Source organism: Phyllostomus hastatus, unplaced genomic scaffold (genome assembly GCF_019186645.2).
Source record: "Phyllostomus hastatus isolate PE091 unplaced genomic scaffold, TTU_PhHast_1.1 phas_scaffold_129, whole genome shotgun sequence".
NCBI lineage: Eukaryota > Metazoa > Chordata > Mammalia > Chiroptera > Phyllostomidae > Phyllostomus > Phyllostomus hastatus.
In genome coordinates, this window is record NW_025334009.1 from 38,175 (window position 1) to 59,830 (window position 21,656).

A 21,656-nucleotide genomic window follows, 5' to 3' on the forward strand; every position below is an offset into this window, starting at 1 on the left:
AGTCTCAACCACAGAAATTCAACTCATGTAAATGCATAAGTCTTTAGTCAGTCTACTTTGGTTACTGCCCAGAGAGAAGTATTTGAGACAGACTCACCAGGGAAGGGAATTCCCCCAGACTCCTGGGAACTGGGGCTTTTTCTCTTAATAGGCTCCCTGCCCTCCTCCCTTGGATTCTCTTGGCTCTTCTAGTTTCCTACAACCTCTGGAGCCTCAGGTGAACGGTAGGGAGGAATGCTTGCTTGTGCATGGATGTGAGCTTGACTTAGTCTGGGCACCTGGTCTTCCTCACTTTCCTCGTTGCTCCTTCAGGGTCACCATTTCCTGGTGCACAGCATATAGATTCCACATCAGTCTATAGTGGGTGTGAATCTCAGCTCTGTCTTCTCCAGCTGTGTGACCTAAGGCAAGATTCTCAACTTCTCTCTTCCTGCTACCTTGTCTGTACAATGGAAATGGGAACTCCAGCCTTTCCATTTGACATTCAAAGTTGAGTCAGCACAGACAGAATCTGGCAAGAGGATCGCTGAGATCACAAGTCCTGCTGAACAGACTTCAGTGCCCTTGTCTTCCAGGTCTTTAGTGCTGGACAGGAAGATAAGGACAGAGTAGAGGTCTGTAGTCAAATTCAGAATTTCAGCACACCCCACTGTTTTTCCCACATAGACTCATCTGCCCTGAGAAGGAGGCCTGAGGTGGGAGATTAACGACCCTCCAGGTCACCACCCTCTCACTGAGCCTGGGCATCCTCAGAGCCCCCTCAACACAGGCAGGTGGTACTGAGAATAACCTGTGAAACAAGACCCTCACCCACCCCTTGCTGGGAACTGACACTGGGAGGAACATCTGCCCACACTGGTGTGTTAGGTAGGATAGATGGTAAGCCAAGGCAGGGAGGACGAGGAAGACAGGTCTCACCCACTAACTCAGCAGTCTTGAGCCTGGTCCACTTCTATTGCCAGATGGTCCAGCATCACAAGACACATCAATGCTAACACATAGAAATTATAGGTATCATTTCCACTATCTGGGAAAGAAAGGCTTTCAAACTTCATCCCAATGCCTAGAAAATGTGAGGGGATCCACAGCACTCAAGGCTTAGGATCCATAAAAGAAATTTAGCTAATTGTTTGCCTCTGGCCACTATCTGTTTTATGAGAGTCGCTAGTGCTTACAGAAAGAGCTCATAGATATCTTTGTATGACTGCCTTAACTTTGTCTCCTGCCCTGTATCTGTTTTACAAGATAACCAAATGGTGTCTGAAGCCAGATAAGAATTTGGGCTAATGATCCCCCACACATACCTACATTTGAGTAGTCTCATCCCCCGTGGAAGCTGGCACAACTTTTAACCATCAATCAATATGTAACTTCTTTGCTCCCATCCCACCAACTATATAAGTCCTCAGGACAAAGGACCTGGTGCTCTTGCCACCCAAGCTCTTCCCTTTCACTCCCATCCCAGCAAGACCTGTCCTCTTCCATGAGAACATATTACTAACAAACCCTGCTTACACACTAATACACTTGCTGATCTGTAATCCTATACTGCATTGGAAAGAAGAGCAGTTTCTCCTGTGATAGGTGCACCCAATGTGCATATGGCATTCATGAAGCCCCCAACACAGGAGCTTCTGTAATGTACTCTCCTTGTACCTGGGCCCCACAGGGCTTAATACAACACTAACACCATCTCGAAATTAGTACCTACTGTATCTTTAAACTTTGTGAGGTCAAGCCTGATGGGATAATGGACATGCACAATGCTGGTCATTCCTGGCCACCCCTTCCCAGATAATGTCCACAATGGCCCAGGAGGACAAAATTCCAGTGGGCCAATGGTGGGAGTCCCGGGAGACTCAAGATGACAAGAGTAAACATCTGCATCTGCATGAGCATTAGGAAGGGTGCTAACAGCTCCCAGAGGTCACACTTTTCTTAGAACCCCAGCTGAGTTCAATACACAGAGATGGTGAACAGTTAGTGAGAACCCCATCCTACCCATTCCTGCATGAGGGAGCCCTAAGCATGACCCACCCTGTTCCTGCTAGAGTGGGTTCACCAAACAGGGACACCTACCCCCATGACCTGGAATGATGACCTTTCCTCCCAATGTCAGGCTTGTGAAGAAGAGTGTCTACATAAACTATGTGGATTTCAATAATAAATATCCACTATTATTTCCTTTTATGCTTTTTTAAAGGAAGGTGTATTTTTGGGGTTTTTTTTCCCTTCCCTGTTTCTCCCCCCACCACCAGAGCCCAGAAAGAACACCATAAACTCAATATTCCGTGGCTTTTAGCATGGGCCATGGGAGAGGTGCAGAGTCCTGCTGTAATGCTGGCAGAGGGGCTGGCATTGAATACAGTGGGAAGGGGAACCCACAGACTGCCACATGATGCTCACCACCCCCAACACCAGGACAGACCCTGGAGTTCTCCCAGAAGGCTTAGTGATTCAAGATGAGTAGAGAGGTCTGTTCCCTCTCCCTCCCCTTCAGCAGCAAACCACATTCCTAGTGTAGCTGCCAGCCTCCAAGGTACCCCCCAAATGCACATGCCCTTGTACAGTCCCTCCACATAACCGAGCTGATCTGTGTTATGAAAATGGTGTGCAGCTCTCAAAGCTAAGTCAGAAAGAGACTTGTTTCAGCCTTGCTTGCATAGTTCACAGAATCTCAGACCGCCTTGTTCAGGGAACACACACACACACACACACACACACACACACACACCCCTTGTCCACCTGGCAGTGGCTGGCAACCACCATCCTTGTTTTGAAGTGGAGGCTCCAAGAAGTGACTGCAGCCTGACATCTGATGGATTCCAAGCCTCTTGCCTTACCCAGAAGCTGGTTGTTTAATGGAGAGGATGGTTCTTCTAGGTGGGTGCCTCAGGGGCTCCTCATCTGCTCTCTGGGTGGCCCTGGATGGATGAGCCCAACCTGCCTCTGAACCTCAGAGCAGAACACTGTGTATGTGTCTGCAAAACATGCCCATGTGCAGACTGATGGTCCAAGGTGACGAGTTAAGTTCTGCAGTGACAGCTGGACTCACACTGACAGCAACAGCCACCCTCCCGTCTCAAGCCTGACCATATCCAGCAGGGGCCAGCACACATCCCGTGAACTGTGTTCACTGGCAGCCTGTGTGTCACTATGCTGAGCCGCAGTGTTGCCTGGGCCTGTGGTCCTCAGCCAGGTGGTTCATTAGAACCCTCTGGACCTCACTGGGATACACCCACTGACTCTGTCCCAGGGTAGGGGCAGCCATCTCTGGCCTGGGCAGTGACTCAAATGGGGAGACAAGGGCAGCAGGCAGAGTCCATGACAAAATCCAGATGTGACTGGGGTCAGGAGAGGGGCTCTGACTCCAACCACAAATTCCCATCACAGTGGCATCAGGGATAGGCACATGTATTCTTCCTGTGACAGTCCAGCCACTGTGACGCGTGAGAGCCTCTCTGTGGTTTGGTGCTTGTGCAGACATCAGCCACACCAGCCAAATTCTCAGATCTCTGCTCAGGGCCTTGGCTGACCAAGAAGAAACATCAGTTACAGGTTACTGAGCAGTGTGTGCAGCGTGCTTTACCTGCGTGGTCTGAAACCTATGAGGCAGAAACACCTTTAGCCACGTGCCCAGAAATGTTAGCGAGATGCTTCAAGAGCACAACTGCACTAAGGCTCTGGCACACAGTCCAGGCCCAGAGGCCCGGCTGCCAGGCAGCCCAGCAGCAGCACCAGGCACACAGCTTCAGCTGTCTTTCTGCTCTGTCTTCCTGGGACTGTGTTTTGTCGTCCTGGTTGAGAGGGCCTCCTGCACTTCCAGTATCACACTTGTCCAGTTCCAGGGACAGGGAGGGAAGGGGGCAGGAGTCAATTTCTTTTGAACTGGGAGGCCACTACTGCTGGGCTTGTTACATTTGGGAAGCCCTCCCCTCTCTGGAGGAAGCTAGGAGGGGTCATTTCAAATGAAAGTGTGCTGGAGGAAAGCATCAGTTCAGGGTGACTATGGTTTCTCTCTGGCTGAGTTGCTAGGGAGTCAGTTTCTCCTGGCAGCACAGGGTACATCTTCATGTTGGGGCCTGCGACAGACAATCTTTCCTGTAATTGACCCCAGGTGGTCCTATGTGACAGCACCCACACTGACCCCCAACTCCAGTTCAGTGAGGTTTCCCTTTATGCAGTTTCACAGTAATACAGTTATTTGGGTCATTTCAGGTCCATGGAAATCAAGTTATATTTACGTGTTGAAAACGAGGTAAGGACCAGAAACACTCTCCCACTTTATCCCGTGAAAGCCAGTAGCAGCTAAACTGACTCTGCTCTGTGAATCCCTGTCCTCAAACTTCATCTTATTTTTATGCAAAATATTTGTAGGTTTTTCCAGAATTTCTAAATTTATTTAGTTTTGTTTGGTTTTATCTCATCTTCCTATTACTGAAATGTGTTTACACCTGAGTTACTTAAATACACCTATTAATCATAACACCACTTCCCTGAGACATGAAATTCTCCCAGTGTGTTTTCCAGTATACTTATTGTTCTATTTGTTGTGTTTAAATACTTGAGCCGTCTGGGACTTATTTTGTGTCTGTGAATTGCGTGGTCAGGATTTACTGACTTAAGTTTCCACGAAATGCAATGCAGTCTTGACCGCGTCCTCACTGCTTAGGCAGCTCTAGCTGAAAGTGGTTTGAAGGGGGGGGGGGGGGAGCGGGGCACGGACGGGCCTTGATGTGAGTTGGGGATCCCGACTACGGTCTGGAGGAACAAAAACACTTTGTCAGGCGGCAGGAGGACCACGTCCACGCTATGGTCCGGCCCCGGATAGGGACTCCCAGCTCCTGCGGGGCGGACCCCTCACCAGCTGCGGAAAACGAGCCACAGGAGCGGCAGGCTGCGTGACTGGTGCACGGGGAGACCCAGGGTAGCCAATCCCCGTGGGGTGGGGCAGGTCTTCTGCTGCCTGGTCCTGAACCCATGGGGCTCTGCCCCTCTGCCCCGCCCTTTCAGCTTCTTCTGACCGCCCATTGGCGGGCAGGCCCTGGGATCCCAGCACTGATTGGCGGATTGTGCCCACGTGGCTATCCAGGGTGGAGCCTCCTCCCCAAGGCGGGAAGCCCGGGAACTCCGAGAGGATGCTCTGCTGAGGTGGGCAGCGCGGCATGGGCCCCGGGAGACTGGCCGGTAAGCGGGGAGCCCTGCTCTGTGGAACCCTCAGCCCGAGACCTTCCAAGTCCAGCCCGAGAGACCCCAGATGCCCTCATCCCGAGGGGCCCCAAGCCCCTTCAGCACCGAGGGGCGCGTCCGCTAACCCGGAGGACCCCACGTCTCCTGACCCCCAACGCTCAGACCCCCAAACAGCCTGAAACCCCAGTTCCCCTCAGCTCAGGGGCGCCCTTCCTGCAGCCCGCCCGCCCGGAAAGACCAAACCTCCCCAAACTCAGAGACCCCGAATGCCGTCGTCCTGGAAACCGACTCAGTGGAGGGGACCCGGAAGCCCCTCGTGAGACGCCCCGACTCCCCTCAGCGCGGCGGTCTGGCCCTCTCCCCCCGGGACGCTGAGTGTCCTCCGCCCGGAAGACGCAGATGGAGTCCTGAGGGACCCCGAGCCTCTCAGCCCGAGAGACGGCGGAGTGCCGGACACTGCGCCTGCGCCTCGCGCGGGCTTCTCCGGACCCCGGGGGCGCCTCCGGGCCCTTCCCCGGGAGAAGCGCGTTTCCTGCGCCGCCACAGGCCCGCCCGGCCGACGGGGTCCCTCAGACGCCCTGGCCGCTGCCTGCGGAGCCCGCGCTGAGTCTGGCGAGGGGGGCGGGGGAGGACGCCTCCCCTCTGGCGGGTCTGCCCCACCCTATCCAGCCCTTCCTCCCGCAAGGCCCCTGCATCTGGCTCTCTGAGCCAGGCCAACCCAGAGAAAGGCCGGTACCGGGACGTGAAGAGGAATTCGGACGCGCTCACCAGCCCAGGTAGCGCGCGCGCAGGCGCTGGGCCCAGGGGCTTGGAGACCCCGCAGGCGCCGGGCTGGCTCCGGCTCAGGCGGCTCCATCCGCCCGCAGCTCCCTCCGGCAGGGACACCGATCAGGGGGAGTTTGCTCCTTCAGTCAGAGCGGGGCCGGCGCTGACGAGGGTGCGGGGCTCACGGCAACTCGCTGCAGACTCTGCCGTCCCATCGGAGCCAGTCCCACGGGCTTCCTGGGCTTGTCCCTCCCCCACGCTCTCTGCTTCAGGACAGAGGTCTTGTCTCTTCCCAGGTCTCTGGGCCCTGCGACCGGCTGTCCTGTGTCACCGCCGCAGGCAGAGCACCGAGCTCCAGGAGGAGGACCCTGAGGACTCCGATGAAGAACGGGCTCCGAGGCAGCACGGTGAGCGGCGGGAGGAGCCAGCGCTGCCCTCCCGGCTCGGACCTGGTGTAGGTCGGGCGGCATCTCAGGACGTCACCAGGGAACAGGTTTGCTGGTGCAGCGAACAAGCAAGAGGCACAACAGTGTGTCGTACAGTGAGGGGCTGTTCCTGTAAACTTTCACGTGGGCGACGTAATCATATGTATTTATAGACACATTAGTAAGCAGTGAATGTGTAGGAACATAAAGTGAGCGAGAAATAACTACTTCAGAAGGGTCAGCATCGCAAGAGAGGGAGGCGGGTCTGGGCGGTGAGGAGGGTCCCCACACCTGGCCGCGCGGTGGCCCGCATGGAGACGGGGGCGGGGAGCAGTGTTAACGTGGTGATGACGGGAGTGGGGGAGGGCCAAGGGTCGGGAGGGGTTGGTCACCGTGTGGTTTCCTGATGTCGGCCCCATGTTCTGTCCAGTATCGTGAGTGTTCGGAGGGTGCGGTCGGTCCACTTTCATGGTTCTGGGGTTGACACAGCTGAAGTCAAGATGTGATCTTCAAGTTGACTGGGATTACCTTTCTGAGGTCGACAGACTGTGGGTGCTGACCAGAGTCTAATGATTAAGGAAGGGCGTGGGTGGCCAGTATGTGCGGGGACGGGCGGGGTGGGGGTGGGGGAGCGGATACCAGAGAAAGGAGGTGAGGTGGTCCTGGTGTCCTCAGCCTGGACAAGGACAGTTTGAATGAAGAAAATGGCACATAGAAAGGGTTATGTTGAAGACATGGAGTTTCTGTGCAGTTACTAATTGTCAGGAGAAGACAATTTATATTTTAATAAATGTAATAGATGCCTTATGAACATAGGGTAAAGTGTAGATGACACTTTGTCTATTTTTTTAATCATTCTAATGAAATTAGTGGATGGCCCCAATAGAAGCCTAGGCCTTAATGAATCTCAGAAACATTTTCCAGCCATCCCGGGATTGTTCTTGGACTACTCTCATTCAGAATTCTGTGTCCCTAATAAGAAACTCCAGATTTTAGAAACATTAACCAACCAGAACACTGATTTCTCATCACCTTTCAGTGAAACCTTCTTGGGTGGCCTTCAGAAGGAACAGAGTAAACACCACAAGGTGAGTGACCAAATCCTGTTGACAAGAAAATTTTCCTTGTGGATAGAAATGCAGGTAAGAGTAGGAAAATGCAGAAAGTATCCTAGGAACTACTGTCTTCCTTTCCTGGTCTCTTCAACACACTGTCCAACATTATCATCCTTTTCTAAAGATTTTATTTATCGATTTGTTTAGAGAGAGGGGAAAGGGGTGAGAAAGTGAAGGAGAGAAATATGTGCAAGAGAAACATGAATACCTTGCCTCTCACACGCCCCCAAGTGGGGGACCTGGTCCACACCCCACAAAATCTGGAGTTTCTTATTAGGTCCACATGCCTGGGGAGGCATGTGCCCTGACCGGGAATGGAACTGGTGACCTTTCAGTCTTCAGGCCAGCATGCAGTCCACTGAGCCACACCAGCCAGGGCTCATCATCCTCTTAATAGTTACCAACTACAGCAACAATAGTAACTACCAGTTGTTTCATTCTCACAATGTTTCAGACTTTAAGAATTCTATGTGAATAAACTGACTTAAACATTATAACAATCTGATGAGGTATGTACTATAACTGTCACCATTTATGATGAGGGAAGTGAGCTTTCAGAGATATAGAAATGTGTTTTTTTTTATTTTTAATCATTGTTCAAGTACAGTTTTCTCCTTTTTACTCCCAATCCATTCCCCCCTCCCACCCCTCCCCACTTCCCTCCCATTACCACCCTCCCCTTAGTTTATGACCATGTGTCCTTTAAGTTTGTTCCTGTGAACCCTTCCCACTGTCCCCTTAAATTCCCTCTACTCTCCCCTGTGGTCACTGTCAGCCTGTCCTCTATTTCAGTGTCTTTGGTTACATTTTGTTTGTTTCTTTGTTTTCTTATTTAGGTTCCTGTTACAGGTGAGATCATATGGTGTTTGTCTTTCACTGCCTGGCTTGTTTCACTTAGCATAATGTTTTCCAGCTCCATCCACGCTGTTGCATAGGGTAGTAGCTCCTTCTTTCTTTCTGCTGCATAGAATTCCATTGTGTAAATGTACCATAGTTTTTTGATCCATTCATTTACTGATGGGCATCTTGGTTGCTTCCAGCATCTAGCTATTGTAAATGGTGCTGCTATGAACATTGGGATGCATAGCTTCTTTTGAATTGGTGTTTTAGTATTCTTAGGATAGAGTCCCAGCAGTGGAATCGCAGGGTCAAAAGGCAGATCCATTTTTAGCTTTCTGAGGAAGTTCCATACTGCTTTCCATAGTAGAAATGTTTGACTATATATCTTACATCACAGTATCAGTGGTAGTGCAATCCATCCCATAGTTGCTTCTCTAAACCACTTACAAACTCATTAAAACTTTCATAGTTTTACTCTCGCCACTATGACTCAGCTGGGTGTCATCCTGCAAAGCAAAAGATCTTGGGTTTGATTCCTGGTCAGGGCGCATGCCTGGGTTGTGGGCCAGGTTCCTGTTTGGAGTGCGTGTGAGAGGCAAGTGACTAATGTTTCTCACATCAATGTTTCTCTCCCTTTCTCCCTCTCTTCCCATCTCTCAAGAAAATAAACAAAATCTTTTTTTTTAACATTTTTTATTAAAAAAATTTTTTTTAAGATTTTATTTATTTTTAGAGAGGGAAGGGAGAGAGAGAGAGAGAGAGAGAGAGAGAGAGAGAGAGAGAGAGAGAGACATCAATGTGCAGTTGCTGGGGTCCATGGCCTGCAACCCAGGAATGTGCCCTGGCTGGGAATCGAACCTGCGATGCTTTGGTTCGCAGCCTGTGCTCAATCCACTGAGCTGCACCAGCCAGGGAACAAAATCTTTTTTAAAAATTAGAAAAATAAACTTTAATAGTTTTCTAAAGTTTACATTGTCTTATCCATATGTCATTACATCATTCATCTGACTGACGGATTCAACCAAAGTTCTTTTCTGCTATCGGACATGAGAGATGCATTAAGACCTTCTGACTAAGGAAGGCATACAATGTGCAGGCAGTTCGTACAGTAGATGGTCCCAGATGAAGAAGAATGTAAAATGTCCAGGATCACAGTCTCCCACTCTAATCAAAGAGCATCTCCCACCCCTGAAGAGCTTCAGGTTTGATGATTGAGAAACAACAAATAATAAAATGACTTAAGGACTTCATATAGGTTATACACTCTTCTAAAGAAACTCATCAATCTGGAACTGATTTCAAATGCCATTTCTTATAAGGTGAAGTAACACCTTTCTCTTGAGTCCCAATGAGGCCACTCTCATCCTGTTTAGAATCATTTGTTCAGCCCACCCACCTCTGCATTATGAGCTCTTTGAGAGACTGGTCCATACCTGAGTGTTCTCAGAGGTCACAGGCCCAGATCAGGGCCCCTGAGGGGCCACAAATATTTGCTGAATGAATGATATCACAATTACGAATTAAGCTAGAAGATGATCAATGAACGCTGAGGGTAATTTCTGTGAGATTTGAAATATGGAGAGAGTTGAGGGGTAAATTGATATCAGGACTGTAATCTCACATTCATACTGTTACACAGTTCACAGAACACTGGTCAGCATTATTTAATGGCACCTTCACTCTAACATTGAAAATTAGCATGTAATAGATTGTGAAACTGAAGACAGCCAGCTACTGATACAGCCTTATTGAAACAGAATTTTTGGGAACCAACTAAATAAAAATATTCTTTCTAAGGTATTGCAAATTTTATCACCATTTTATTTATTGTTTAGGTATGTTTCTGCCAACTATTCCTTTATTCTCTTCCCAATATCCCTCACTCTCAATATTATAGACACAGTTGAAAGAGCCATAAGGCATGAGTTCTAATCTTGGATTCATTATGCACAATGGCCCTATCCCCTCTAATACTCATACTCCCTAGGTATTTCCAAGGGTTGAAGTTTTAAAGACATGCATGTAAAACGTATCATAAGCCTTAAAAAATTAAATACACATTATCTTTTAATGTGTGACTCTTATATTGAAGGCAACATCCAGGATGCCATTAAGCAATGAATATAGTTTGAAGGAATTGTCAGAAACAGCAAATTTGATGACTTCAGGTGACTCGGAGCATGCCCAGAAACCAGTGTCCTCTCCTGGAAAAGCATGTGCCTTTGGAAAGCACACTAGTCAAAAATCGGGTAAGAAAAAATAATTTGGAGACTTAAGTTCCTCTGAGTCCTATAGAAGGGCTGATAAGTATGACCTAGGTATGTTGGGCAGACTATGAATAGGCCTGGATTTAAGCTGGGCTAAACTGAGACTGAAGTTAAGCAATGGAGCTTTGGGCAAATCCTATAAATTCTCTGACCTCCGGAATGCTAATGTGTAAGGAGAAGATAAGGAAACATCACTCACATATTGTTTGAAACCATTAAATGAAATTTAAAACAATTGACACATGCAAGTTTTCCAATAAATTGATCAGTGATAAAAGCAACCACATTTTATTGGTGTTGAGTGCCCAGGCCTTTACTCAATGCCTAACACATAAAGTGCACTCAATAAATATGTTATGAATGATTAAATATTGGCAAGTAAACCTGATAATGGGAAGATCTAGAAACTAACATTGAATCAGTCATCTCTGCTTAGCGTGGAGTCTTAGTCTTCTGGACAATAGTTAATGGAGTAAAATACCAGAGTATGCAAAAGAACAGGTAATAATTTGATGGGAGATCGTGTTATCTGACAAAATGGGAACTAATACTCCAGACCCCACCAACCTTGCTCACCTGTCCTTCTCCAACTCAGAACTCAGGAGAAAGGAGATGGACGTGAAGATGTACAGCCTACTAGAAAGAAAGGACTGTGTGTACCAAGAGGTCACCGAACCTCAAGATGATGACTACCTTTGTAAGTGACCCTCGCTAAGAAGTATGTTATGATACAATAATTTCATCTAGTCCTTTGGTCCCCAAATTATGCCCTTCCTCTAGTGACCTGGAATACAGGATTGAGTCTCAATGATGTTAGTGCCAGACCCCCTCTGAAGCTCTTTGTGTCCAGGTACAAGCACTATACCTTCCCTAACCCCTGTTGCTCTCACCTCCAGATTGTGAGAAGTGTCAGAACTTCTTCATCAACAACTGTGCTGTGCATGGACCCCCTACATTTGTACAGGACAGTGCAGTGGACAAGGGGCATCCCCATCGCTCAGCCCTTACCTTGCCCCCTGGTTTGAGAATCGGGCCATCAGGCATCCCTGAGGCTGGGCTTGGAGTGTGGAATGAGGCAGCTGACTTGCCAGTGGGTCTGCACTTTGGCCCTTATGAAGGACACATCACAGAAGATGGAGAGGCAGCCAACAGCAGATACTCCTGGCTGGTGAGAAGTATTTACCTCTTCCACTATCCCTGCCTTCCCACATTCCTTCTGAGGCTTGGAAGGACCTCACCTCCTACATGCTAGACATAGAGGGGACAATATGGTTAGCTCTGTGTACTGACTGGACTTTACATGAACACAGAGCTCCTGTTTAAGGATCAGATGGTAAGTGGGAGCAAAGTGGTGCAGACACAAAGGACTGGCTCCTCCCTTGTGGGGCTCCTGCTCTGGTTGGACAGGTAGACTTGGATGTGTAGATGATAAGTAAGAAAAATATCATGTGGTCACAGGTGACAGTTGAATCCCCATGCAAGCTGGAAGAGCTTTGATGACAGTAGAGTAAAAGAATTCTTCTGACTATTACCTCCCCACACAAACAATAACTCCCCACAAAACTATTACCTCCCCACCAAAAAAAAAAATAGAAGTTAATTCTTTAACTTCTTTTCTGAAACTCAGATCACCAACGGGAGAAACTGCTATGAGTATGTGGATGGAAAGGACAGATCCTGGGCCAACTGGATGAGGTGAGGTCAGTAGGTCTCTGGGTTGGTGCCAGAGGGGACTCTCATCCCCCACAAGTCCATATATCTTTCCCTCTCATCATGCCTCCCTCAATGGTCTCCCTTAATCCTTTTTCCCTCTTTTTTCCATAAAGTGTTCTTTCATTTCAGGGGACATTTAGGAAAAGTGTATAGCATATGTCCTCAAAATATAAAGCCCTCTACTAGACACAACTTGGGCACCAGAAAAGACCTTGAGGAGCCTAGATTTACCAGGGACAGTGGACTACACTTTAATTTATCAAATCAACATTAATTAAGCACTTACTATATTCCAGTTTAGATGAAGGAATACATTACTTAAATAGATCACATAACCCATGTCCTTATGGAGGACTTCTCATAGACAGACATAAAACAATTGCTTTTACAAGCATTTGACTATCATTTCCAAGAAGTGCACAGTGTCAAGGTAGCACAAACCAAGGATGGCTTAGCAAATCATCCCAGCCTCACTTCAAACTATAACTGGGCTCTGAGTCCTGCAGAGGAGTGGTCATGGGCCCCTTTCCTGAGAGGGGCTCTTTTTATCAGGGATAACAGAATATGAATCAACTACTATTGTTCTGTTTTAACTAGGACAAAAAGACCTCCAATTTTCTATGGTCACCTTGGGCATGCAAGTGAATGGTACCCTCAATAAAGGGGGTTGTCCAACCCCCCTACATTGTGCTATCTTGACACTGTGCACTTCTGTACCCTACATTTATTGAGGGGGGTTGGACAAAGGCCTCTCAGAGAACACATGTGGGATGAGTACTGAATAATTAGTGAGCTAAGTTCGAAGCAGAGCTCTAGATCAGGCACCACCTTCTGTGGTGTGAGACAACTTGATTTAGTGTTTGGAGAAGCCAGAAATCAATGGATATTATGGACAATCAGGGTGAAGGTTAAGTCTAGAACTGGGTCTTAGAAAGTGCTATTAGGCAGCATTCACACTGCAAGCAGAACTTGGAGGTAGGAATTCACATGACATGCTGACAGACACTCAGACCCTGAATAAAAGGCTCCCTTGGAGCATTACAGGCAGTGGGCAACACCAGAACCTGAGGACCTTAAAATCAGTGAGGAGGTAGACATGGATGTAACAGGTAGTGGAAACTCATCACTGTGGTTTTCTTTCCCTTCCTCTGCCTCAATCCCAGGTTTGTGAACTGTGCCCGGGATGATGAAGAGCAGAACCTGGTGGCCTTTCAATACCATGGGGAGATTTTCTACCGAACCTGCCGGGTCATCAGGCCGGGCTGTGAGCTGCTGGTCTGGTTTGGGGATGAGTATGGCCAGGAGCTGGGCAGCAAGTGGGGCAGCAAATGGAAGAGACAGCTCCCATCTGGGAGAGGTGGGCACCACTGTTCTTCAAAACAGAAACAAAAGAGAATTCTCCATACAGATATTCATGATCCAACTCTTAACTAGAGTAAAATCCACTCTAAAGTCAGTTAAGTTTCGAGTCAGATGCTTCAGAAATTCACAATTCATTCATATGCCTTTGGCTCTTAGGCAAAATTTTTATATTTTTTATTTAAAAAATATTTCATACATAAAATATACAACCACATATAGCGTTGAAAGGCTAAGAGGCAAAAAACAATCAAACAAACAAACAAAAAAACAGTTTTCAAGCACTAACCAGCTCTCTCACCAAGGCAGTTTTTCGGACACTTTAATAGCTGTTTCTTCTTAACTTTCCTCCATACTTCTAAATAAAACATTCCTTATAGGCATTCATTATTTTTTAAAGATTTTGCCCTGGCTGGTGTGGCTCAGTGGATTGAGTGCCAGCTTATGAACCAAAGGGTTGCCAGTTTGATTCCTACTTGTGGCACATGCCTGGGTTTCGGACCAGGTCCCCAGTAAGGGGAAGGTGACAGGCAACCACAGATAGATGTTTTTCTCCCTCACCCTCCCTCCCTTCCCCCTTTTCTCAAAATAAATCTTTTTTTAAAAGATTTTGTTTATTTTTATAGAGAGTAGAAAGCAGGGAGAAAAAAGAATCAATGTACAAAGGAAACATTAATCAGTTGTCTCTGGCACACCCCCAACTGGCCACAACCCTGGCATGTGCCCTGACAGGGAATTGAATTTGTAACCTTTCATTTTTCGGACAACACCCAACCTACGGAGCCACACCATTCAGGCAGGGCACATTCATTCACCATTTCAGTGAATTGTCAGGTGAGATCCTACTCTGGCACACAGGGTCCTGGGACCTGGAAATACAGATTACCATGAGGATGAGAATCACTGCTCTTGAGGAGCTGACAGGTAAAGGAGGGAAACGCAGGCATACGTGCTTTCATGTGCATAACACCACACAGCGGTTAGTGCTTTGGAGAAAACTAATTCAGGACAAGTGCCTAGGGATCAGTGTGAGGGGAGGTACAGTGTGGCAGGTGTTCCGGGAAGGGCTCCTCAGGAGATAACATTTACGAAAATACCTGGGGGCAGAGGATCCCAGGCAGAGGGAGCAGCTAGTGCAGGAAGAAAAGAGGTGGGGCATTGAATTGGCTGAGGGTCACTCAGGTCTCATCTCAGCATTGAGCATAAGAATGGAGATCAGATAGATGCTCAGCAGCCTGGAAATGCAGTGCTGATGACCCGAGTTGAGACATTGGGGACTTTCATGAGTGAAAGTGTGTTCTCTGTTCTGATTATGCTTTGTTAATTTTTACAAAATAAACTCCAGTGGGGAATCCCCTCAGAAATTACTTCATCTGCAAATGAGAAAGCATGTTGGATTGGCCAGAGAGGAACAGGAGTCACGTGTATAAGAAGTGTGGTTGGAGAAATATTTTGAAAAAAGACTTCTCAGTGTATTTGAAATGGGCTAACACTGAATGGAATGAAACCTAAATATTTGGTATTAGGCTTGAGGAAGGATATTTCTAAGATTTTATTTATTTTTAGAGGGGAAGAGGGAGAAAGAGAAGGAAACATCCATGTGTGGTTGCCTCTCACATGCCCCCTACTAGTGACCTGGCCCACACCCAGGGACATGCCCTGACTGGTAACTGAACTTGTGACTCCTGGCTTAGCATGCTGGCACTCAATCCACTGAGCCACACAAGCAAGAGCAGGAAGGACATTTTATTTTACTGTTTTGGAAGGCAGAGAAGCAGTTCCTAGTTGGAGCCTGTGGCTTTCCTCTTTAACATGACTTAGAAAATACCTATGAAAGGGAAAGGTCAATGCAGTTCCATCTATACAGGGAGTAAAATGGCCTCTGATGCTTCTTGAGAATCCCTAGTCTGGGCAATATTAGAAGAGACCCTTGATGTGGGCTTTCTGGATTTCTGAAGAAGATACACTGCATAAAAAGGAAAATAGACAGCGTGTGGCAGTTTGTGGGAGACAGAGCTTGCATTGTCACCACAGTAAGAATGAATCATGGGGAAGGTCTTACCAGGAGACTAATCATAGAGCCCAGGCATTCCCATCAACATCTGCCCTGACCAAACCTTTCTCTTTCAGCAGAACCCAAGACAGAGATCCACCCATGTCCCTCCTGCTCTCTGGCCTTCTCCAGTCAGAAATTCCTCAGCCAACACGTGAAATTCAATCATCTCTCTCAGAATCTCCTGGGAACATCTGCAAGAAAACACCTCCAAGCAGAGGAGCCCTGTCCAGAGGATCATAATCAGCAGCAGCCACATAGTAGTACATATAGCTGGAATGATAAAGCTGAAGGTCAAGAGGTCAAAGAAAGGTCCAAACCTTTGCTTAAAAGGATCAGTCTGAGCAGACTCTCAAGACCCTTTTTCCAAACTTCCAAAGAACGAATGAAGAGCTCCAGTGAGCATCAGAGAATGATGGAGGAAGAGCCCTGCAGGGGCCAGAAAGAGAGTCCAGAGGACACAGGCAAGTTATTTGTGAAAGCTGGAATGTCAAAAATTGTAACAATCCAGCACGGAGGGTGTTGTCAAGGCTTCAGTGATGGGTCGCATCTCATCACACACCAGAGGACACACTCAGGGGAGAACCTCTATGTTTGCAGGGAGTGTGGGCGAGGCTTTACACGGAAGTCAACTCTCATCACACACCAGAGGACACACTCAGGAGAGAAGCCCTATGTTTGCAGGGAGTGCGGGAGAGGCTTTACACGGAACTCACATCTCATCAGACACCAGAGGACACACTCTGGGGAGAAGCCCTATGTTTGCAGGGAGTGTGGGCGAGGCTTTACACAGAAGTCACATCTCATCACACACCACAGGACACACTCTGGGGAGAAGCCCTATGTTTGCAGGGAGTGCAGGAGAGGCTTTACACAGCTGTCACTTCTCATCATACACCAGAGGACACACTCTGGGGAGAAGCCCTTTGTTTGCAGGGAGTGTGGGCGAGGTTTTACCTGTAAGTCAGTTCTCCTCACACACCAGAGGACACACTCAGGGGAGAAACCCTATGTTTGCAGGGAGTGCGGGCGAGGCTTTATCTGTAAGTCAGTTCTCACCACACACCAGAGGACACACTCAGGGGAGAAGCCCTATGTTTGCAGGGAGTGCGGGCGAGGCTTTACCTGGAAGTCAGTTCTCCTCACACACCATAGGACACACTCAGGGGAGAAGCCCTATGTTTGCAGGGAGTGCAGGCGAGGCTTTACCTGGAAGTCAGTTCTCCTCACACACCAGAGGACACACTCAGGGGAGAAGCCCTATGTTTGTAGGGAGTGCGGGCGAGGTTTTACCTTTAAGACAGTTCTCATCACACACCAGAGGACACACTCAGGGGAGAAGCCCTATGTTTGCAGGGAGTGCAGGAGAGGCTTTACATACAAGTCAGATCTCAACAGACACCAGAGGACACACACTGGGGAGAAGCCCTTTGTTTGCAGGGAGTGCGGGCGAGGCTTTCCATGGAAGACGTATCTCATCAAACACCAGAGGACACACTCAGGGGAGAAGCCCTATGTTTGCAGGGAGTGCAGGCGAGGCTTTACACGGAAGTCAGATCTCATCACACACCAGAGGACACACTCAGGGGAGAAACCCTATGTTTGCAGGGAGTGTGGGCGAGGCTTTACACGGAAGTCAGATCTCATCACACACCAGAGGACACACTCTGGAAAGAAGCCCTATGTTTGCAGGGAGTGCGGGCGAGGCTTTACGAGCAAGTCATGTCTCATCACACACCAGAGGAAACACTCTGGGGAGAAGCCCTATGTTTGCAGGGAGTGCGGGCGAGGCTTTACAAGCAAGTCATGTCTCATCACACACCAGAGGACACACTCAGGGGAGAAGCCCTATGTTTGCAGGGAGTGTGGGCGAAGCTTTACACAGAAGTCACATCTCATCAGACATCAGAGGACACACTCTGGGGAGAAGCCCTATGTTTGCAGGGAGTGCCAGCGTGGCTTTACAGACAAGACAGGTCTCATCAGACACCAGAGGACTCACTCTGGAGAGAAGCCCTATGTTTGCAAGGAGTGTGGGCGAGGTTTTACACAGAAGTCAATTCTCATCACACACCAGAGAACACACTCAGGGGAGAAGCCCTTTGTTTGCAGGGAGTGCGGGCGAGGCTTTACACAGAAGTCACATCTCATCATACACCATAGGACACACTCAGGGGAGAAGCCCTAAATTTGCAGGGAGTGTGGGAGAAGCTTTACACAGCGGTCACATCTCAACAGACACCATAGGACGCACTGAGGGGAGAAGCCCTATGATTGCAGGGCGTGTGGGTGAGGCTTTACAGAGAAGCCATATCTCATCAGGCACCAGAGTACACACTCAGGAGAAGGTATGTTTGCAGGTGAAATGAATGAATCATTACCCTTAAATCACATATCAATAGCCCTAAGAAGTCTATGGAACCTTACTCTCCCCAAAAGTGTAGTTATTGCAGAAGTAACTGGTTAAACAAACCCTGTAGTTTCATGACAAGAGAAGAGATGGACAAACAGTTCCATGAGTAATGTGGGGATATCAGCACCAATCTCTTTCATGGTTTTTTGATGTGCTTTTCTAAAGAGTTTTGTCTCCATACAAATATGAAGCCCACATCTTTCATTCCCCCATCAGTTAAAGTAGAGAGTTTGGGAAGAGCCACAAAGAACTCATATTCTCAGCCTCAGAAATTCAACCCCTGCAAATGGGTAAGCCTGGAGTCAGTCTACTTTGGTTATTGCCCAGAGAGAGGGATTTGAGACAGACTCACCAGAGAAGGGAATTCCCCAGACTCCTGGGAGGTGGGGCCTTTTCTCTTAATAGGCTCCCTACCCTCCTCCCTTGGATTCTCTTGGCTCTTTTGGTTTCCTACAATCTCTGGAGCCTCAAGTGAACAGCAGGGAGGGGTGTGTACTTGTGCACAGAAGTGAGCCTTGCTCAGTCTGGGCACATGGTCTTCCTCACTCTCCTTGCTGCCCCTTCAGGGTCAGCATTTCCTGGTGCACAGCATACAGGTTCTACATCAGTCCATAGTCGGTGTGAGTCTCAGCTCTGTCATCTCCAGCTGTGTGACCTAGGGCAAGATTCTCAACTTCTCTCTGCCTGATTCCTAGTCTGTGCACTGGAAGTGGGAACTCCAGCCTGTCAGTTTGAAATTCAAAGTTGAGTCAGCACAGAGGATCGCTGAGATCACAAGTCCTGCTGAATAGCTTTCAGTGCCCATGTCTTCTGGGTCTTTAGCACTGGACAAAGGAAGATAAGGACAGGGTGGGGATCTGTAGCCAAACTCAGATTTTGAGCAGACCCCATTGCTTTCCCCACATAGACTCAACTGCCCTGAGAAGGAGGCGTGAGGTGGGGGATGTGCCTCCCTGCACATTACCACCCTCTCACTCAGCCTGTGCACCCTCAGAGCCTCCTCAACACAGGCAGGTGGTACTGAAAATACCCTGTGAAATAAGACCCTCACCCACCCCTTGCTGGGAACTGACACTGGAAGCAACATCTGCCCACACTGGTGTGTTAGGATAGATGGTAAGCCAAGGCAGGGAGGATGAGGAAGACGTGGCACCCACTAACTCAGCAGTCCTGAGCCTGGTCCATTTCTATTGCCAGATGGTCCAGCATCACAAGAAACACCGTGCTAACATGTGGAAATTCTAGGTATCGTTTCCACTGTCTGGCAAAGAAAGGCTTTCAAAGTGTATTCATCTCAAGACCTGGAAGATGGGAGGGGTCCACAGCACTCAAGGAAAGGACCCATAAAACAAAACTGGCTAACTGTTTGCTTCTGTCCACTATCTGTTTTATGAAGGTTCCCTAATGTTTACAGAAAGAGCCCATAGATAACTTTGGGTGACTGCTTTAACTTTCACTGTCTCCTGTCATATCTATTTTACAAGATGACCAAATGACAGCTGGACTCACACTGACAGCAACAGCCACCCTCCCGTCTCAAGCCTGACCATATCCAGCAGGGGCCAGCACACATCCCGTGAACTGTGTTCACTGGCAGCCTGTGTGCCACTATGCTGAGCCGCAGTGTTGCCTGGGCCTGTGGTCCTCAGCCAGGTGGCTCATTAGAACCCTCTGGACCTCACTGGGACACACCCACTGACTGTCCCAGGGTAGGGGCAGCCATCTCTGGCCTGGGCAGTGACTCAAATGGGGAGACAAGGGCAGCAGGCAGAGTCCATGACAAAATCCAGATGTGACCGGGGTCAGGAGAGGGGCTCTGACTCCAACCACAAATTCCCATCACAGTGGCATCAGGGATAGATAGGCACATGTATCCTTCCTGTGACAGTCCAGCCACCGTGATGCGTGAGAGCCTCTCTGTGGTTGGTGCTTATGCAGACATCAGCCACACCAGCCAAATTCTCAGATCTCTGCTCAGGGTCTTGGCTGACCAAGAAGAAACATCAGTTACAGGTTACTGAGCAGTGTGTGCAGCGTGCTTTACCTGCGTGGTCTGAAACCTATGAGGCAGAAACACCTTTAGCCACGTGCCCGGAAATGTTAGCGAGATGCTTCAAGAGCACAACTGCACTAAGGCTCTGGCACACAGTCCAGGCCCAGAGGCCCGGCTGCCAGGCAGCCCAGCAGCAGCACCAGGCACACAGCTTCAGCTGTCTTTCTGCTCTGTCTTCCTGGGACTGTGTTTAGTCCTCTTGGTACTGAGGGGCCCCTGCACTTCCAGCATCACACTCATCTCATCCCAGAGACTGGAAGGTGGGAGAGTGGAAGTCAGTTTCTTTTGAACTGGGAGGCCGCTACTGCTGGGCTTGTTACAGTTGGAAAGCCCTCCCCACTCTGGATGAAGCCATACTTTGTGTCCTTTGATCCCAAAACAGAGATGCCAGGACACAGACAGAGAATAGCAGGAGTTTGTGCCCTTGTTCCAGTGACAGAGATGTGAAAGCACATCTGGACACAACTCTCTCATCTAAATGGTCCCGAGCAGTAAACCCAGCTCTGCCCCCAAGGTGACAAATGGATGTCAGGGTCTCACCTGGGGCTGTTGGGCATTCCAACTGGGCTCTACCTAAGATTGCACAGGCCTGGGTCAGGATGGAGAAATTTGCTCCCCTCGGAAACACAGTCAGAGAGGCTGTGACAAGGAGGTGGTGGTGGTAGGGGGCACTGGCAGCAGAGGACACTCCAGGCCTGACTTCTGGCTCCACTCCCAGCCCTGCAGGGCTGACAGCCAGACTCGGGGCCTGAGGGTGTGCAGTCTTGGCGCAGCTTCTCACGGCCACTACTATCTCCTCCTCCTGCCAGTGGAGCACCTGGGATCAGGGCTGTGAGGTGTTTGGCCCCTGCTGGCAGGATCGGTGCTCCTTGTCTGACTGGACTCTGGGTCTTGGGATGGGATGAAGCTGACTGTCAGCTAGGAGCCTGTGAGTATCCACTGAGCCCCTGATCCCTGTCCCCACCCCCACCCCTGCCAATGTCCTGACTGGTTTCTCTCTGCCAAGCATCTCACTTGGGTGTCTTGGTATTTTGTTGTTTTTTTTCTTTGTAAGTGTCATTTGTATGCCTCCTCTGAGGCAGGAGATAGTCAGGAAGGAGGAAACTCCGGAAGTGCCCCAGGGCTGAGATAAAGGACATCCATGCAGGACAGAGACCCTGTTCTAAGATGGGTTGTTCGTGCTTTCTGGCAAAGCACTGAGTCATGGTGATTCATAAATGCACCTGCACAGAAGATGCTACACGACCCCTGCTTCATTATAATAGCATTATAATAAATTAACATCATGTAACCCCCTTATTCAATGGTCAATTGAGGAAAATCATGGGAGACCACATGCACAGTAACTTTAAAATATTACAACTATTTGTAAAAGTGCAATAAAAGCCTGCCAAGTCTAGCCAGGGAGGATCTGCCCTATAAGAACCGAATCCCTCTGGCCCCTGAGGTCAATCTCTGCTCAG

At 48.8% G+C, this 21,656-nt stretch overlaps 1 protein-coding gene and 1 pseudogene across 4 annotated transcripts; both read left to right on the top strand.

The window, feature by feature from the left end:
* LOC123830696 overlaps positions 1-10,339 on the top strand; it is a 22,579-nt pseudogene extending 12,240 nt beyond the window's left edge.
* Positions 6,247-18,256, top strand: LOC123830631 (histone-lysine N-methyltransferase PRDM9-like). Of its 4 annotated transcripts, none has more exons than XM_045857066.1 (8): positions 6,247-6,362; positions 7,420-7,468; positions 10,428-10,584; positions 11,198-11,299; positions 11,499-11,770; positions 12,230-12,297; positions 13,479-13,672; positions 15,805-18,256. In XM_045857066.1, the coding sequence occupies exons 3-8, from the start codon at positions 10,440-10,442 to the stop codon at positions 17,913-17,915; spliced, it is 2,892 nt and encodes a 963-aa protein (XP_045713022.1). In that variant the 5' UTR covers positions 6,247-6,362; positions 7,420-7,468; positions 10,428-10,439; the 3' UTR covers positions 17,916-18,256. The 4 variants fall into 4 exon arrangements, with proteins under 4 accessions (XP_045713022.1, XP_045713023.1, XP_045713025.1 ...); XM_045857067.1 differs by having other exon boundaries at positions 15,808-18,256; XM_045857069.1 differs by lacking the exon at positions 10,428-10,584.
* The last annotated feature ends 3,400 nt before the right edge of the window (positions 18,257-21,656 follow it).